General features: G+C 35.0%; 1 protein-coding gene across 1 annotated transcript in view; it reads right to left on the bottom strand.

Moving 5' to 3' along the window:
- Positions 1-19,475, bottom strand: part of LOC101893801 (uncharacterized) — a gene marked incomplete at its 5' end in the record, with an annotated part of 34,802 nt that overhangs the window by 4,353 nt on the left and 10,974 nt on the right. The window contains one exon of the mRNA XM_059125524.1: positions 16,698-17,679. Coding sequence (XP_058981507.1) covers positions 16,698-17,679 — 982 coding nt within the window. The remainder of the gene's footprint in view (positions 1-16,697; positions 17,680-19,475) is intronic.

A 19,475-nucleotide genomic window follows, 5' to 3' on the forward strand; every position in this document is an offset into this window, starting at 1 on the left:
CAATCGCCAACTATATGATAACCTACACCACTATGCATATTTAGTAGAGCTCCCTAAGAAAATAATTTATTTGAAGTAGAACATTTGGCTTCAGAGCAGTTACATCATTTTTGGTTTCAGGGGGAACTAATATATGGGAGGCATATTCAATTTCCAATCGATTTTCACTAAATTTGACAGAGATATTTTAATCTTTTATACCAAACAAAATTCCTATAGAGTGCATGATATCACTTCGAGAAGGAAAATCTCTCCATTTGGGCTAATATTAGCCATTATTTGCATAACAAACCTGAAATCGGATTAAGGATATATGGGAGCTATATTCAAATCTATATATACCTATATTCAAGGTATAAAACATCTGGTCCCAAATATCATTGTTGTCGATTACATATTACGATAGTGATTTGATGTACTTGCTTCCAGGCTGAATTCGGTCGGATGTGCCAAAATGCATGTCATTTGAGCTAATATTGGCCATTTGGTGCACAATTAACCCGAAATCGGTTTGAAGATATATATGGGAGCTATACCCAAACATAAACCGATCTTGATAAAATTTTGCAAATGTATTTCCGAGCTATATAAGACATCTGGTCCCAAATATCATTCTTGTGGAGTGCATATTACGAAAGTGAGGGACTTTAAACCCCAAATCGGATAAAATATATATATGGGAGCTAGAGCAATATCTGAACCGATTTTCGCCAGGCTGAATTCGGTCGGATGTTCCAAAATTCAGGTCATTTGGACTGATATTGGCCATTTGGTGCACAATTAAACCAAAATCGGTTGAAGATATATATAGGAGCTATAGCCAAACATAAACCGATCTTGATAAAACAAGTAAAAAAACATTAAGTTCGGCCGGGCCAAACTTTTAATACCCTCCACCCTAGGGTAAAAGAACATTAGAAGAAATGTGGCAAAAAACATTAAAATGCCGAATATCGGGAGGTACCGATATATAAGGGCTACACCAACACGTGCACCTATAATTACAATGTTTCGCCACAGGAACTAGGACCCATTATGACCCACAAATACCAACTTTTACACAAATCAGTGAAAAAATGTGGCATAAATCATCAAAATACCGAATATCGGGAGGTACCGTTATATGCGGAATATACCAGAACGTGGACCTATACATGCAATGTTTTGCCACACGCTCAGGGACCCGTTGTGACCTACAAATACCAATTTTCAGACAAATCCGTGAAAAAATGTGGCATAAATCATCAAAATACCGAATATCGGGAGGTACCGTTATATGGGGACTATACCAGAACGTGGACCTATACATGCAATGTTTTGTCACACGCTCAGGGACCCGTTGTGACCTACAAATACCAATTTTCAGATAAATCCGTGAAAAAATGTGTCATAAATCATCAAAATACCGAATATCGGGAGGTACCGTTATATGGGGACTATACCAGAACGTGGACCGATATATCTCATTTTCAATACCAACCATCCTAGGGACAATACACACACTTGTGCCAAATTTCAAAGGTCTACGTCAAATAATGTGGGCTCTATCGTGATTTCAACAGACAGACAGACAGACGGACAGACAGACAGACAGACAGACAGACAGACAGACGGACATCGCTAAATCGTCTTAGAATTTTATGCTGATTATGAATATATATACTTTATGGGGTCTACGACGAATATTTAGAGGTGTTACAAACGGAATGACAAAGTTAATATACCCTCCTACCCATGGTGGAGGGTATAATTAGGCTGAGGTATGTCTGGGCTGTATCTGATATCTGGTATCAGATATCGTTCTTGTGGAGTGCATATTACGAATGTGAGGGACAAATATATGGGAGGTATAGCTATATCTATACCGATTCTCTCCAAATTTGACGTACTTGCTTCTGAATTCGTTCGGATATGCAAAAATTCAGGTAATTTGGAAGGATATTGCCCATTTGGTGCACGATTAACGTGAAATCGGTTGAAGATATATGGGAACTATATTTAAATCTGATTCGATTATCACCAATTTCAAAAGGGGTTCGTCCTTGGACCAAACAAATATTGTTTGCAAAATTTCATCTCAATCGGACCTGCATTTTGTTCACAAGAATACATGGACAGACGGACTGACATGCATAAATCGTCTCAGAAGGTGATTCTATGAAGATCCTCAAAAGTAACTATGAGTCTACCTCGCTTCATTCTCCATGTTACAAACAAATGCGCAAAGACATAATACCCTTACCACTATGTTTTGTAGGGTATACAAATTTTGAACCCTTGTGGGGAAGGTACTAGAAGGAGCAGACCGAAAAGTCCCATCTCCGCACTATATCCTGTTTTGGTAGAAATATTAGGGTATGCTAGGTTTAAAAATAATCCAAAGCTCATTTCATGTTTTATAACGTCATGGACATGGACGAAATGTTGACCAGTTTTGGGGGAGGTATCATACCATATCTTATGTTGCCAGGAATATTGGGATGTGAGAAATTTGAACATAATTAGACTCTTATTTCACATTTTATAAGAGTTAAAATTGTTCAACATTTTGAGTTACCAGAACCAGCGGGCCGATGTATCCCATCTTCAGCACAGATATTGTGTTGGTAGATATATTAGGATGGACCGAGATTTAAATTAATCGGATTCCCATTTCACATTTTATGAGAGTTATAATTATTTAAAATGTTGACCTGTTGTGGAGGAGGTAGAAGAAGGATTAGTCCGTTCCATCCGTCCTTTATAAACGATCCTGTATTGATAACAATATTGGTGTGTGTGTGGAATTTGAAGAGAATTGGATGTTTATTTCGCATTTTAAAAATTCAAAATTTTGAACCTTTATTGGGGAGGTAGATGATGGATTGGGTTGATTTTGTTCGTTATCATACCTAACATAGCGCTGATACAAATATTGGAATTTGTCAAGATTGACCAACTTCATACGATTTTTTTTTCGATATTTAAGGTAAATTATTTTCGGTGAAAATTGCGGGGTGCCAGAAGGAGTGGTCAGATATTGACTCTATAATGTCTTACCTTTATACTTCTATACCTTTGTTTATTACAGCCAATCCAATGGATATTATAAGATGCATTTAGTCTTGAACATTAATTTTTGCCTGTCTATATTTGGAAATTTGTCATTTAATCAGGAAATGACAAGATTCCAATAGGTCATTCATTGATTGACAACTGCACTGCCATCAACCACAAATTGCGATGTTTGGTGTCCAAAAGAAAAGTTGTCCGTCATGATTTCCTCCATTTAACATATCATTTATTATAGACAGCATTTTTAGTCGGTGTTTAATTGAATTAAAGATCTTAAAAAGACTACCTGAAGTCATAGCCACAACGACACTTGTGGTGAAAGGTTGATCCATAAATTTTCATTAAAAAAAAAAACAGAAATATTGGCTCGAGATAACCAAAAGAATGTCATAAACTATTAAAATTTATTTAAATGTTTGCATTTGCATTTGATTGCAAATCAGCGATAATAAAAAATAGTAATTTATTTTAAAAGTTTATGCACAGATGGACGTTGATATAATGTGTGTATGTTTAGCACGCATGTGTAAGTGTATTGGTAATTTCATCTAATGAAATATGTGTTCGATAATGGAATAGATTTTCAATTTCCTTCCGCTACATTATCTGTTTCTTCTTTCAATTTCCTGCCCAACAAAAAAGGAGCTCGTATGTGAGGATGTATTTAAGGTTATGGGTAATAAAGGATTTAAGTGTTAATGAGCCATCAATGGTAGAGGTACTTGGTAGCCGTTTTTATACGTTCTTAAATATATTGGAAGCTTCTTAGATTTAGTAACAAAAAAAAATTAACAAAAAAAAAAAAAAATTAAATTAGAAAAAAAAACAATTTTTCCAGCTGTATCCCCCAACCTTGACTTATGAATATTCAAACCGTTCACCCTTTATGGGGATGGTTCCAAAGCAGTTGGCCATAATTGTCCAATTCGTATCTGACCTAAGTCTGATATAAATATTACAACGTGCCATATTTGGACTATATCGTCTACTTCCTATACTTTATATGATACTTTTTATACTTTTTTGAAAAATGTGGAAATATGTGGAAAGGTACCAGCTATAGCGGACCGAATTGTTCCACTTCATCTAATATAGATAAAAATACTGGATATAAGATCTAGTTAGTATCCATTTTTTTACGAAATCATAAATTCCGATTGATTTATTACATATTCATATCAGACTTCTGGCTAAAGGAAATATTTAGATATAGCAAGTTATATAGCATCGACGACTTGTTTCACAATTATGGCAGATATAAGTATTGGAAATTGTGACCCTTTGTAGTTGAGGTACCAGAACGGGTTGGCAGATATATATCATCTCCACAACAGATCTTATGTTAACAAAAATGTTTGGAAGTTTGACCAGAAAGAGTGCGCCGATATATCCCATTTTCATAGCAGATCTTGTGAATGTGTAAAATTTGTATGTGTAAAATTTGCAGTGAACCAGATGCTAATTTCGGATTATATGATCGTTTTGGTTATTCAAAATGTTGACCCTTTGTGGGGGGCGTACCAGAAGGAATGATCCGATCTCTACCACCATTATAACAGATCTTGTGTTGATGGAAATATTGAGATGTTCCAAGTCTGAATGGAATCGGATGTTAATTTCGCGTTTTATGAGCTTTATGGATATTCAAAATTTTGACCCTTTGTGGGGGTGGTACCAGAATATTCCTTATTCACACCAGACCTTGGGTTTACAAAAATATAGTGATGTGTGTAATTTGAAGAGAACCGGATGCTTATTTCGTATTTTATGATCGCTTTGTATATTCAATATTTTGACCCTTTGTGGGGGATGTACAACAAGGAGTAGACCGATATATTCTTTTGCACCAGACCTAGGGTTAATAAAAATATTGACATGTGTGTAATTTGAAGATAATCAGAATCTTACATTACATTTTATAAGAGTTGTAATTATTCAAAATTTTGACCCTTTGTGAGGGAAGTACTGGATGAGGTGGAGCGATACTGTCCGTTTTCGCACCTGACCTAGCACAGATGTAAATATTAGGATTTGCAAAGTTGGAGCAAAATCGGATTATCCCTTTATCTTTCTGTGCAGTTAAATAAATTCTTTGAAAATTTCGATTTTTTGTGCAGGCGGTACCAGAAGGAGTGGATCGATATTGCCCATCTCCGAACTCGATCTAAGTTTGAGAATAATATTACGATGTTCCAAGTTTGGATCAAATCGGGTACTCTCCTCGAGAGTTATCGTGCCCACCTGCCAGAAAGCCAGACGGACGTCGCTAGATCGAATCCAAATGTCCTAAAACGGATTTGGTCCAAAAAGACCTAGGGTCTAAAACACTTATTTATATGAGGCACGTTTTGGCCGTATCAAATGATATATACCCTCTGTAGCCATTCGGCTGAGGGTATCATTACATTCTAAGAAATAAATACACATTTGATATGAAATTAGTTTCAAATCATTTGGTTTCGATCAAATCAGCTCCCTTTGGGGAGAGTATCGATTTTGGCTACATTTTGCTCAAGATTGTGTATTTTGCGACGATGGAATGATCAGATTTTCTACACGAAGTCAACCATGGTAAAAGTACATAAATTACATAAAATATGACAGTGTATTCGTATTCTCAATAGTGAATACCGCAAATAGGTGGTGAGTAAAAATATTGAAATTGGTTGCCGGCATTCTATTCATGAATACCAAAATAGCTCCTAGAAAAATACAACTGTCAGTCTTTTCCCAATTTTTTATAGCTCGAGCAATAAATCAAATTTTCCCACATAAAGTTTATAGATTCAAGTGGGGTAAATTTTTTAATGTTTATTTATTTTCAATAAAATTTGTTGTTATTTTCACTTGTCTTTCGTTTCGAGGAAGAAAATACAGACATGTTTCGAATAACACCAACAAATTTGTTGGTTGGTGATTGTGAAATTATCATTCAACAGTAGGAAACCTAAAGAGTTTGAATTTTGTTGTTTTTCCATTTTTTTATAGATGTTGTTGTTGCCATTTATTGCGATTTTATTTATATAAAAAATTAATTATAAATGGACTTTTGTGTGCCTGGTTATAATTCAATTTGACAGGAAAAATACCGCATTTTTCATGTAAAGTTGTTCCATAAATTTTCTTTCGCCCTATTCGAACATGTCCAGAAGCAACAATAATAAAAAAGCTAGCCATTAAAAAACTATTTGCATATTTATCGTACGAATATGACCGCAACGAAAGATAATAACAGTGGCAATAAATTTCTCCAACAAAATTAGGGAATAGCTACATAAATGGCGAAAATTATAGCACATGTTTTGTAATAAATTAGAATACGAGAGATACGTTTAGCACATTGGATTTTAAATTATTATAAAAATGGTTTATATATCAAGTTACAAACAGTTATTGACCCTCAGGCATACTTTATAATAAACCATAACTCAATCTAACTAAATATAATTAATTTTTTATATAAATAATAAACTTTAGGGAGTTTTCGGCTTCCCAAAAAATGTCAATGAATATGAAAAAGTAAAAAAGACTCAGTGACTGACAGATTCATCAATGCCCAGACGAAACTGCCGAATGTTGAATCTTGAAATTTTGAATGTGAGTCACTGTTGGTGGGTTATTGAAAATTTGGACTAGAAGTGCACTAAAAGTACTAAAAAGCCCTAGATTTCGTATCTATTCGTATTTTGTGAAGGGATACACATTAAGTTTGGAAAGTAATGTTTATATAACTAGGGGTTTCGGAAATGTGTACAAACTGGTGCTAAATTCTGTACAATTTGGCTGTGGTTGAACGGATTGTTTTGGAAAATTAAAATTTTGGTATTGGGGTTTTTGTTAGGGTAAGGACAACGAATAAAAACGACGCTAAGTTCGGCCGGGCCGAACTTTTTATACCCTCCACCATTGGGAAGGAACTTGAAAAAATTGAAAAAAAATCCGTCGATAAATACCGTTCAAATGAATGAGGGCTATAAAAACGCTTGGTGCTGGAGAAGTAATTTTTTGTCATATGATTCCGAACTCCAAATATGAAATTTGACGCAATTCCGGTGAATAATATCTCTAATATCATCAAAATACCGAATAAAGGGAGGTGTCATTGTATGGGGTCAATAATAAGACGTAGACCTGCATAGAAATTCTTCCGTCATAAGTTGTAGTAGTACCCATTACGAACTTTAAATACGAACTTTGACGCAATTCCGGGGAATAATGTCGTGAAAATCTTGGAAATACCGAATATCTCGGGGTAGCGTTATATGGGTGCTATACTAAAAAGTTGACCTATATGGACAATTCTCTTTCAGGGGGTAAAGTACTCACAGAGAACTCCTTGTGTAGAATTACACACAATTCCATTCAAAAATGTGGTTAAAATTATCAAAATACCGAATATCGAGGGGCACCACTGTATGGAAGCTGTTGGATATCGTGGACCTGTATAGAAAATTGTCTTTCAGGGGGTAAAGTACACAGAGGGAACTCCTTGTGTGGACTTCCAGACTATTCCATTGAAAAATGTGACTAAAATCATCAAAATACCGAATGTCGGGAGGTACAGTTATATGGGGGATATACGATATCGTAGACCTAGAAGTGCTCAGAAGGAACTCCTTGTGTGGATTTTAAGCTAATTCCATTCAAAAATGTGGTTAAAAGCATCAAAATATCGAATGTCGGGGGCTCTTTTATATGGATGCTATTAAATCGTGTACCGATATAGCCCATCTTCGAACTTGACCTGCCTGCAGAAAAAGATAGATTGGATGCAAAATTTTAGCTGCCTACCTTTATTCGTTTTGACTCTAGCGTGATTACAAAATACGGACGGATGCACATGGCTAAATCGTCTTAGAATTTTACGCTGATCAACAATATTTCTTCTTTGTTGGGTCTAAGAGAATTTTTTTGAAGAAGGAAGGAATTATGAACTTAATAGACCCTCCATACTTTGTATGTTGGAGGGTATAAAAAGATGGGCTTGGAGATTTGTTCTGCAAGCGTATAAAATATACTAAATTGGGCATTCTGAAACTTGATATTCGATTATTGATGGTATCTGCGCAATTTGAGATTTGGAGGGGGTTTGGGAACTCGTCCTACATTTGTACGAAAAGTACTAAATTTGGTATTGGGTATTGGGTGTCTGTGCTTAAGATATTTAAATGGTTTTGGAAATGTGTATCACAAGTGCAAGAAAAGTACTAAATAGTACTATTCCCGATACAAATTATGTTAAAGTGCTTGAAATATTTAATTTGATGCTAGGGTTGCTGTTCAAGTGTAGCCTAGCCCTATTATGGTTGTTGCGAAAATATTTACTATAATTGTATGAAAAGTACCTAATGGTACTTTATTTGGTATTGTTTGAAGGGATAGAGATAAAATTCGATAAAATTCTGAAAAATTATATTTAGATAACTTGTGGTATCTAAGGTTGAGATTTGGTCGGGGTTTTTGAAATTCGTCTATTATTTGTACGGAAAGTACTAATGGTACTAAATTTGGTATTGGGGAATAAGGAATGATGTTGAAATCGTGAAATTTGATATAGATGTCACTGGAGGTGTCTTTGGTTAAGGTATGTAGGTGGTTCTGGAATTGTGTACTATAAGTATTGAAAAAGTAGTAAATGGTTTTAAATTGGGTGAAGGGAATCTCGAAATTTAATATTGAGGTTTATGTTGTTATCTGGTGGTGGTTTTACAAATGCGTACGATAATTATCCGAAACGTACTAAATGCTTCTAATTTTGGATAACTGTTGGAGAGTTGCAGATTGTTTTGGATATGCGTACTAAACGTTACTACATTTGGTATTGGGTGAAGGGCTATAACTGAAAATCTGAAATTTGATATTGAGGTCATTGTTGGTTTCTAGGATTTACATATGGACAGAAAAATTGGATGTGGGTAATGATTTTACTAATATACTCCTCGGAAAACTTCATAATTAAAGATGTTGAAGACTTTTGGCGTTTTCCTATTATTCTTTCAGAAAAAGGAAAAACCTCAATAATATGTTAAACCTTGAAAGTGGGAAAATTTAGTACGATATATCAAGACGTTTCGTCCGGCCGCCAGACCATCATTCAATCATTTATTTACAATTTGGTATTTAAAGATGATTTAAGGAAAATGTCCTTGTAAGTACTTAAAAGGCGTGTGCCTCAACATAAAAATTATTAGTACTCGTTTATTATTTACCTGGGAAAATGCTTTTCTCCAGAAGTCATGTTCAACACCTCAATTTATGTTAGCATTAAACATGCACATAATAAATCGTACAACTTTATTTCAATATACATACCGACACGCGTATATCACCTCTAACAAAATAATATGAAAAGTGTATAACTAGGAAAGAAGTGATGTGATTTGATAAAAAAAAAGCAACCGACAATTTTCATTTCAGTTTCTTTATCATTCATATATACAATTTGTATATTTATGTATGTATGTATGTGTTTGATATAAATTGTTCTAAGAAAACTTCTTACAAATGGTCATAATACAGCCAACTAAATTCATCATAAGTTCTAATGCTGAAATAAATGAGTAGTTAATACCCAATGGAGCACATTACTAATTTATTTTATAGTCGGTTGTGAAAAAGATATAATTCCTATAGATAAAATAGCTGCAAAAGCTGTTTTGAATCTGTCACCGAATTTGAATTTCATTTTTATTGCAAGTCTAATAAAATAATAAATCATATTTAGTTATTTAAAAAAAGTATCTCAGTATCTAGTCCTGTGAGTAAAATAGTCACTTATCGCACATAAACTCTTGGAGAAAAAATAATCTCTTTTTCTGTTTCGTCACAATGTCATCAATTCAAATCAAACTGTAATATATCGATTAAAGGATGGCGAAAAAACAGCCAACAGCAATGACGATAAGAAAGCCACTGGCCCAAGACGTTATCAGAAAGAAAACGATGAATGCCAGGGAAGTGTCAAAGATAAATAAAATACAAAAAAAAAACGAACGGCTGGTTTTGTATGTTTAGATAGCAGCATCAATGCTGCTTGGTAGTCATGTCAAAGTGATACGCCAATATCACTTTGTTTTTTCAAATCCTGTTGGTGTAATCGAACTGGTTGTCATGGATGCTTTCTGTCATCGTTGAATGTTTTTTTTCCTTTATCCGTCAACGTTTTATTTGTTGTGACGGATTTTTGGAAAATTATGTTAGTTCTTAAGGTTTAAGTCCGTTTTGCACGCTATAGGAATCTGTATGCATTGGACATTCGAACAAAATGTTTTCGAAACAAATATACTTAATTTTTATAGTTGTAAGTCCACTGAGATAAACGTGTAAAACTAAAAAATAAAAATGGGTGTCTTGTCGATTTTTTTACAAAGAGTACCGAAAACTAACTAAATGCAACAATTGGTATCGAGCAATCAGATAAAACTTAGAAAAAGAGAACAAGAAGTACTTTAAATGTACTTAATTGTAAAGGATCAGCTGGTTTTTTTTTACGGATTTGCTTATGATAAAAAAACTATTTAAGATAAAGGTTTGCATGGGTTAAAAAAGGTACCGAAAAGCAGAGTATTGATTTAACCTTGACTTTAAGCGAATATAAAGGAGCTATATTAAATTTTGTATGGGGTTTATTCTATGTGCGGAATTTTATACTGTATTGGCAAGTTCCCACCACTTCGTCAACAATTTAAATCCACTTTAAAATTTTAGATTCGTCCCAACAGTTTGTGTTGCTCCTTTTTAGTACTCAAAAATCACAATTTGTTCAGTTTGACGAAATTTTTAAATCAAAACTCGATATATCGTACTAAATGTGGAGATATTCATGGTTTTATACTTTTTTCCTTTTTCCGAATTAAAAATAGGACAAATGTCTTCAAAATCTTTCATTTTGAGGTCTACAATCAATTTCCAGAATTTCAGCTCTATCCCTTCACCCAATACCAAATTAAGTAACATTTAGTACGCATATCCACAAAAATCTACATGTCTCCATCCTAGACTCCATTAGTGATGCAAATTTAGTACTTTTTCAACAATTATAGTTCGCATTTGGAAAACTATTACCAGATTCCAACAGAGACCTCAATATCAAATTTCGGGATTCCAGCTCTATACATAAACTCAATTTCAAATTAAGTACTATTCAGTACTTTTCGTAAAATTGAAGTACGCATTTCAAAAAACACCTCCATTTCTCAATTCTAGATACCATCAGAGACCTAAATATCAACATTTGAGGATTCCAGTTCTATCCCTTCACCCAATACCAAATTAGTACCAATTTGTACTTTCCGTACAAATATAATACACATTTCCTAAAACCACTTTCATATCTCAATTCCAAATACCTACAACCTATCAACATTTGAGGATTCCAGTTCTATCCCTTTACACAATACAAAATTTAGTACCATTTAGTACTTTTCGTACAATCATAGTGCACATTTCCAACTTCCATTTCTCAATTCCAGATACTATCAGAGACCTCAATATCAAATTTGAAGATTTTAGTTCTATTGCTTCACCCAATAGCAAATTTAGTACCATTTAGTACTTTTCATACATATATAGGACTTATATTCAAAACCCCCTCCAAGAACTAAAACTCAGAAAGTAAACAGTTATATTTCGTTAAATTTCTGAATTGTATCTCTATCCCCTCAGCCAAGACCGAATTTAGTTTCGGTTAGTACATTTCGTACAATTATAGTACACATTTCCAAAACTACTTCCATATCTCATTTCCAAATACTAACAGAGACCTCATTATCAAATTTGAGGATCCCAGTCCAGAAGGGATCTTCACCCAATACCAAATTTAGTACCATTTAGTACATAAACAGCTATCCTAATATTAAATTTTCAAATTTCAAGCAGATTTCACAAACTTACCACCAACAGGGATCCCAATACCAAAACATCGGAATACCAGCTCCATCGGTTCATTCAAAGCTTAAAGGTTCGAAAATTAGTACCATTTAGTACAGATCGCACACTTGGTAAACAGTTCCAAAACCCCTTTTGATATATCAAAATGACTTTGCAACCTTGATTCTCATTCAAAATTTCAAGTTTTTTGCTCTATCCATTCACATAATACCAAAAGGTGCCATTTTAGAAGTTTAGTACCAGTTTAAAACTTTTCGTAACATTAAAGTTCGAATTTCCAACAACCCCTTTGGTACATCTATTCTGCATTCCATCAATGACTCTTATTCCAAATTTGCAAATTCTAGTTCATTTCCTTTCACCAATACAAAGCCATACATTTTTAGTACTTTTCGTACGAGTTTCCAAAAACCCAGCCTTATCATACGCCTACGTCCAAGACTGACCCTCGTGCAAAACTTCAAGATTCTAGCTTCAGCAATTTCGTCTGGACGTTGATTCTCAGTCAGTCACTACGCTTTCATGTATGTAGATTGTACTGAAATGGTACAAAAAGTACAATGAAAATAAATGTCCTGCAAAAAGAAAAGATTCAGATTGGCCGGTTCTTTTTTACCAGATTTAAACATGCTATCTAAACTGTTATTTCAATGTAACCCTTTCCACGGTGCTACTACTACTAGTACAGATGACAATTTTGAAAAATCGTCTCAAATTACTTTAGTTATTGAAATGTCCCAACGTTCAAATAAAAACTACATACATACCTACAAAAATAAATAAATAAACAAATATTTGTTTTGCCCCTTTTCCCCTCTCATCCCCTCCCCACTCATCCATAGTGTAGTTCAGTAAATATTATTGGCACATTCATTCGAGTTAAATAGTCCGAAAAATTGATTGTTTTTCTATCCATGTTTGTAATAGCCGAGCATTACAAACAAATATCAAGGACATGTGCAAGGACGAAGCGAGATGAGGATCCAACTCTTGAATATATCCCTTAAAGCCATTATATCAAATAAAAATCCCATATATTTCTATTTCGTTTTTTTCCATTCATAGAAATAAATTGTTGTTGCTGGTGACAAAAAAATAAGAAGTCCGCTTATTTGGCCATTAGCTATTGTAAAAGACAGGAAACCGGAAACTTTCGGCCGAACAAGAAAACAACAACAAACTACAGCTAATATTTTTATATTCAATATCCTTTTTGTGTGCATATCCTCGTCATAAAGCAATACCAAAGGATGGATGATGGCCAGATAAAGCTTATCATTTTACATTTACTGCGGAACTAGAGTTTGCGTTATTTGTTTTGGCGTTTTTTTGTGAGCGATAAACGAAAGGGTTTTTTGCTGTTTAAGCTGTTAAAGGCCATTTGCCAATTTGCAGTGCTGTTCAGAGCGGTTTGTTGCTTCGCAGACAGTTTCTTTGTTTTGCTGTCCTTCAGTACTGGCATTAATGACTGTTTTATGTAGTCACAAGGCATGGGGAATTTGTTCGTTCGAAGTTCTATTAAAATATGTTTGGGGCTATTGAATTTATAAAATTAAAAATTAATAAAATTATTTTTTATAAAATATCAGAATCGTATTCAATCAGAATTTTAAAAAAAATATGAATTAGCTAATATTATAAAATTAAAAAAAAATAAGGAAAAGGTAAGTGTCGACTCATTTATTGGTTAATTTTTGCTTACTTCTAGATAAATATCATGCTCTAATTATTTTGAGGTTTTCGTGTTTTCTCATTCGATTTCGGGGGCTATTTGATAAAATGGTTATCTACGATTTAGAGGTAAACAAATGATGGCTTAAAACTTTAAAGCATTTTGAGGTTTTTGAGGTTTTACGTATGTATAGTCTAATAAAACCACTAAGATTTTATCATTTATATATTTTTATGCAGAATATAGTCATTTCTTTTATGTCGGAGGACAAGCCTCGTTCCTGGCTTTTTAATCTGAAATTTTGGTAAAAATCCACAAAAGCTGGTTCTATTAATTGAAAGATTTTAAAATACCTATCGAATATGGGTCTAAACGGTAAGTTATATCAAAATAATAGATTTTGAAAATGATCAGAACTGAAAATGCTAAATGGTAGTCTAAGTTCTATATTTTCAAAAAAGCATTAATAAGTACCTATATCTTACCTATATCCAGAAATATTAACCTTAGAACCATTTTTTTATACCCTCAGCCTAGGGAGGTTATATATCATTTGATGCGATCAAAACGTGCCTCATCGAAATAACGGTTTTAGACCCTAGGTCTCTTTGGACCAAATCCGTTTAAGGGCATTTGGAGTCTATCTAGCGATGTCCGTCCGTCTGTCTGCCTGGCTGGCTGGTGCGCACGATAACTCTTGAAGGGAGTATCCGATTGGTTTCAAATTTGGTACACCATAATATTATTGTCAAACTCAGATCGAGTTTGGAGATTAACAATATTGGTCCACTCCTTCCATCACAATATTTTTACTAACCCAAGGTCTGGCGTGAGGATTCTGGTACCTCCCCCACAAAGGGTCAAAATTTTGAATATACATGAAACTAAAAACGAAATTAACATCCGATTTCATTCAGCCTTGGCACATTTCAATATTTCCAACAACACAATATTTTTTATAAAGATGGTAGGATCGGACCATTCCTTCTGGTACCTGCCCCAGAAAGGGTTAACGTTTTGAATAAACAAAACGATAATAAAATCCAAAATAAGCATCTGGTTTTCTTCAAATTATTCACAACACAATATTTTTATTAACCCAAGTTACGGTGTGAAAATATATATCGGTCCACCCCCTTCTAGTACCTCCCCCACAAAAGTTCAAATTTTTGAATATTCATGGAGTACATAAAACACGAAATTAACATCCGATTCCATTCAGACTTGGCACGTGTCAATATTTCAATAAACACGAGATCTGTTGTAAAGATTGTAGAGATCGGATCTTCTGGTATCTGCCCCACAAAAAGGGTCAAAATTTGAAATAACCAAAATGATCATAAAATCCGAAGTAAGAGAACCGAATCTCTTCATATTTCACACATCCCATAATTTCTACCAAGATTAGATCTGTTGTGAAGATGATCTAGTTCTGGTACCTCACCCTCAAAGGGTCGGGATTCGTAATATTTTTCCCAGTCCTAAGAATTAAGTATCTTAAGATACGAATTCGGCTAGGTGTATAAATCTGTCGGCAAAACCGATTAATATTATTTTACTTGTTTTATTTGAAGTTAGGTACAAAAACATTGTTCAAAAGGCGAGCCACTTTGCTAGAAATCCAGAATCAGTTAAAATAATCCCTCACAGGACCACTTGTAGTAAAAGTCATAAAATTTATAAAAATGTGCTTTAAAATTCTAGAAACTAGTCTAATCCAGGTTTTCGTGGTGGAACAAATGTCTGATTCATCGACCAAGAAAAATTTAATGAAAGGTCTGATTATACTTCACATTGAAGTCATATGTCAAGCGATTTTTAGAATTTTGTAGCATACTGTTAGACGTTCTCCCGAATTAGAAAACTAAAAGGAATATATATATAATATGTTTATATATATTTATATTATAAGTATGAAAATGAGAAGTATTGCATGAGTAAGTTTAGGGTTTTTTTCAAAGTTAAAACAATTGTTGTGAACGCTGTAAAGTATGCTATAAAATATCAAATATAATATGAGGTAAAGTCACTTTACATAATCAGACCTTAAGGACGGTTTAGATTTTAAGTTGTAGGTGTACAAATCGATGATATAATCATTAATAGACGTTTTCGAGGTTGTTAGTAAAATGCTGCATGAAAATAAAAATCGACTCAAAATCGATGGTCGCAAAATGAAAAATTAATGACGGTTATCACTTTGGGTTTTTGTAACACTAGACTTATTTGAGAAGAAGATGGTTACAGGTCTGATATATATGAAATACTATCAATACATCATCCACTGGTAAAAGGTTTCTTGCTGGTCTTTAGAAAATAGACATTACTCTATGAATAAATTTACGACCTATGGCTAAGGCATTTTCAATGTAAACAAATAGTTGTGATAAAGCATAGAATAGCTTAAAGCCCACTATTATGTGCCATTAGATTAAACATAATTATGATATATACATATCCCAATTCAAGATATACCTCTGAACTACCTACCCTCTTCTTGAGTCATTTATAGCAACATAATAAACTTATAATTAATTTTCACTTCTTACAGAACAATTTCATTTCGTTTCGTGAATACCACCCCAAAAAAGCACGTTACAACAGCCACTACTTACGCACAAAGCATATCTATTAATATTAGCTTATTTACAGACAGACAAGATAAACTCCATGGCATCCCCAAATCCAACTCCGCTGCTACCATAATGAGAGATAGACAACATCCTCTGAATGACCAGCAAAGACAACAGCGTCTTTAGCCAAAATCCATTTAATATAAGTCTGTATTACTGTATTTATAGAGTCATAGATAACAGACATTCATACATATAACATATTTCATACATGTGGTACATATATACACATACACTTACAAACTATCTAAAAGAGAATATAAAGCACTACTACTTAACATACAAAGATAGAACAATAAAAGAATGAATGGTAAAACAAAAACAAAAAGAGACTACATCGAATATGAACAAGATATAAAAACAAATGATGTTCGACCACAACGCCTTTGCTGTTGTGGTCTGTGCAGCGTGTTTCGACCTCCAACACTCCATAAAAGCGTTTAAGCCACAGCATTAGCATCAACATTGGCATCTTCTTCGAAACTTATTTGCCTGGTCCTCAGGCGACTACTGGGACCACAGATGACGTGTCGATGCTGGGCATTGGTTTGCAGCGACGACGAGGAGGATGTGGAACAGCGTCTTTGGTTTCCATGGCATTTCATTGGACCATATTTGCCACTGAGACCCGGCAAACTTGCTGCAACCACAACAGCTGCTCGACAATCTGTGTTGGTGTTGTGCAGCATGGCAACCATTTCGCAATCGCTCCCATAGGGCATCTGCATTTGTATCTGGACACGGGTACGGTTGTAGACTTCATCACTTGAGCGGCGATTTGAGCTGCGCGATAGAATACTGGACGAGGTATTGGTGGTGGTGTTGGTGTTAGAGCTAGTTGTTGTGGTTGTGACCAAACCATGGGGACCTTTCCTCTTGACGCCACATCGTTCGCAATGGCCACAGGTGAGGGCCGCCAGCACAGCCATCCATAGGGTGAAAATCAATTTGTAAAATCCCTTGCGGAATTTCGTCGACATCAGATTGTAGAGTATGGGATTTATGGCTGAATTCAGGTATAGCATAATACGGCTGAAGTAGAGTACATTATAGTAACGCTCCAAACCCAAATCGTGTACTTTGTCCGGGGCCAAAATGATACCCAGAGTTAACAGACGAAAGGGCAGCAGGCAAAGGAAAAAGGATACCACAACAGCTCCCAACATAAGGACAACTTGCTTGCGGGCCTTCAGACTCAGCTCTGGTTTTATGGGTCGTATACGCATCATCGGTCCCGTATCGGAAATTAGATTTTTCGCAATAATACCGTACAAGACAATCAGAATGAACAGCGGAAAGACGAAGAAGACGGCGGTGATCATAAGGAAAAATCCCAGGGTCCAAATGGTTAGAGCTTGTGTCAGACACACCGGCACCGAAGATCCATCTATGTAATCGGCAAATTTATATTCAGCCATCCACAATATCGGACTGGTGGAGTAGTGTGTGGGTAAAAAGAAAAAAAAAACAAAGGGAGAGAGAAAAGTAGAACGATATTTTTGAAAGTAACTTTAATTAGCCGATTTTGAAGTAGAGGATCTTTGGATTGTGAATGGATGGCAAGGATAAAATGCATAAAGAATCCCTATTGGAATTAAGGAAATATGTTGTGGAATGACTGGACGCTTAGACAGGGACAGCAAGGAAAGAAATAACGTGAAAGAGTGAAAAGGGAATCAATAAATGTGGCTCTGGAAAATGATTGTAAAATTTGAGAGAATATGTTCGGGGAAGATTTGAGTTTTGCGGAAACGCGCACATTTAACAGCAAATGTTGACAATTTGGTTCAATGGTTTCGGACAGTTCTTAATCGGAGTTATATTGTACTAGCATATAAACGCTAGTTTCCTCATTTTCAGAAAACAGAATACGGGCGCGGAATATGACAAAAAACATAAGCTTTTCAGTTGTTTTTGTAATTGTCGGGACGCCTACGTCTTAAAGACATGACTTGCCCATTCAGTTCCTCATAACACATATGTCGTCAACGGTGCGACCCGACCCGTTGACGAAACTTGAAAAATTAAAGTGGGAGCAAAATCGCTGAAAATAGAGCTGAAAGGGAGGAAAAACTCTAGCTTAGTAAAAACTCGTGGCTTTATTTAATTTTTTCCACAGGAAGGTATTTGAACCCTGATGCCGGGAAAGTATTTTTTTCTTGGTGGACGGACCTGGATGTTTTTTTTTTATTTTTTGGGAAGGTTGTAGTGTCAACTAAAATTTTCAGTACATTTTTTGAAATGGAATTTTTTTAATTGCTATGGATTTAAAAAAAACCGGGTTTAAAAAATTCTGCAAACAATTTCAGAAAAAATCGAAAGTTTTTTACCGACAATTTTTTCTGCTCCCACTAAGCTTTAAGTAATCGAGTTTCACTCTTCTGTTAGGAAGATTGTTCTAACTTCGGGACGAGATGAGACCGTCCCTTTGTCTCAAAAAACCCTCTCTGCTATCCTACTAACAGAAGGTCTGGGCAGATTTTTGAACGACGTTTGGTGAACTCTCTGAATTTAGCCTTGCCGCTGTTATGGAAATTGCGGATTTCAGAGGATTTGAAATCGAGTGATCTGCTTATGGAGACGGAAATGATCTGACAAAAGAGTCGAGCTGCCAACTATGTAATGTCATTTATAGGAACTGGTGACACGATGGTTAACCCTGGTGAACTATGACATTCCCATCTTATTCGGCTGAAGATATCCTCATATACTGTTCCAAATACGGAGGTATCAATCCATAATACCATCTGATTAATTCTTATGAGGGAATGAAATTCCAGAATTATCAGGCGGTAGTTGCCATCAAAGGGGGTATTAACTTCTGACTTTTACACCGGTTGACTGCTACACTCAATTATTCAATGCAGGTTTGGGCCATGGGGCCTGGGTCCCTCCCAAATGGAATTTTTTTAGGATATTTTCAGAAAATTTTGCTCCGTTTGTGTTTTGATTGCACCAACCCCCAAAATGGTTTCAAAGCGCATTGTTGGCCACGTCGGTGTATCCATGGATGGGTCTGTACTGAATCGAATGTTGTATCAGGAACGCTAAATTCCCATCCTGAATTTCTGGTCGGATTCTTTCAACTTTGTTGGTGGCTATAGTTGTGTAACCGGGTTACTCCAGAAAAGCATCGGGACATATCGGTAGACGTTTTGGGAAACAGTACAAAAGTTCTGGATTTTTTCGATGACGTCACGAACTTTTATAATTCGCAAGAGCGGAAA

The sequence above is a fragment of the Musca domestica genome, unplaced genomic scaffold, assembly GCF_030504385.1.
Source record: "Musca domestica strain aabys unplaced genomic scaffold, Musca_domestica.polishedcontigs.V.1.1 33, whole genome shotgun sequence".
Taxonomy (NCBI): domain Eukaryota; kingdom Metazoa; phylum Arthropoda; class Insecta; order Diptera; family Muscidae; genus Musca; species Musca domestica.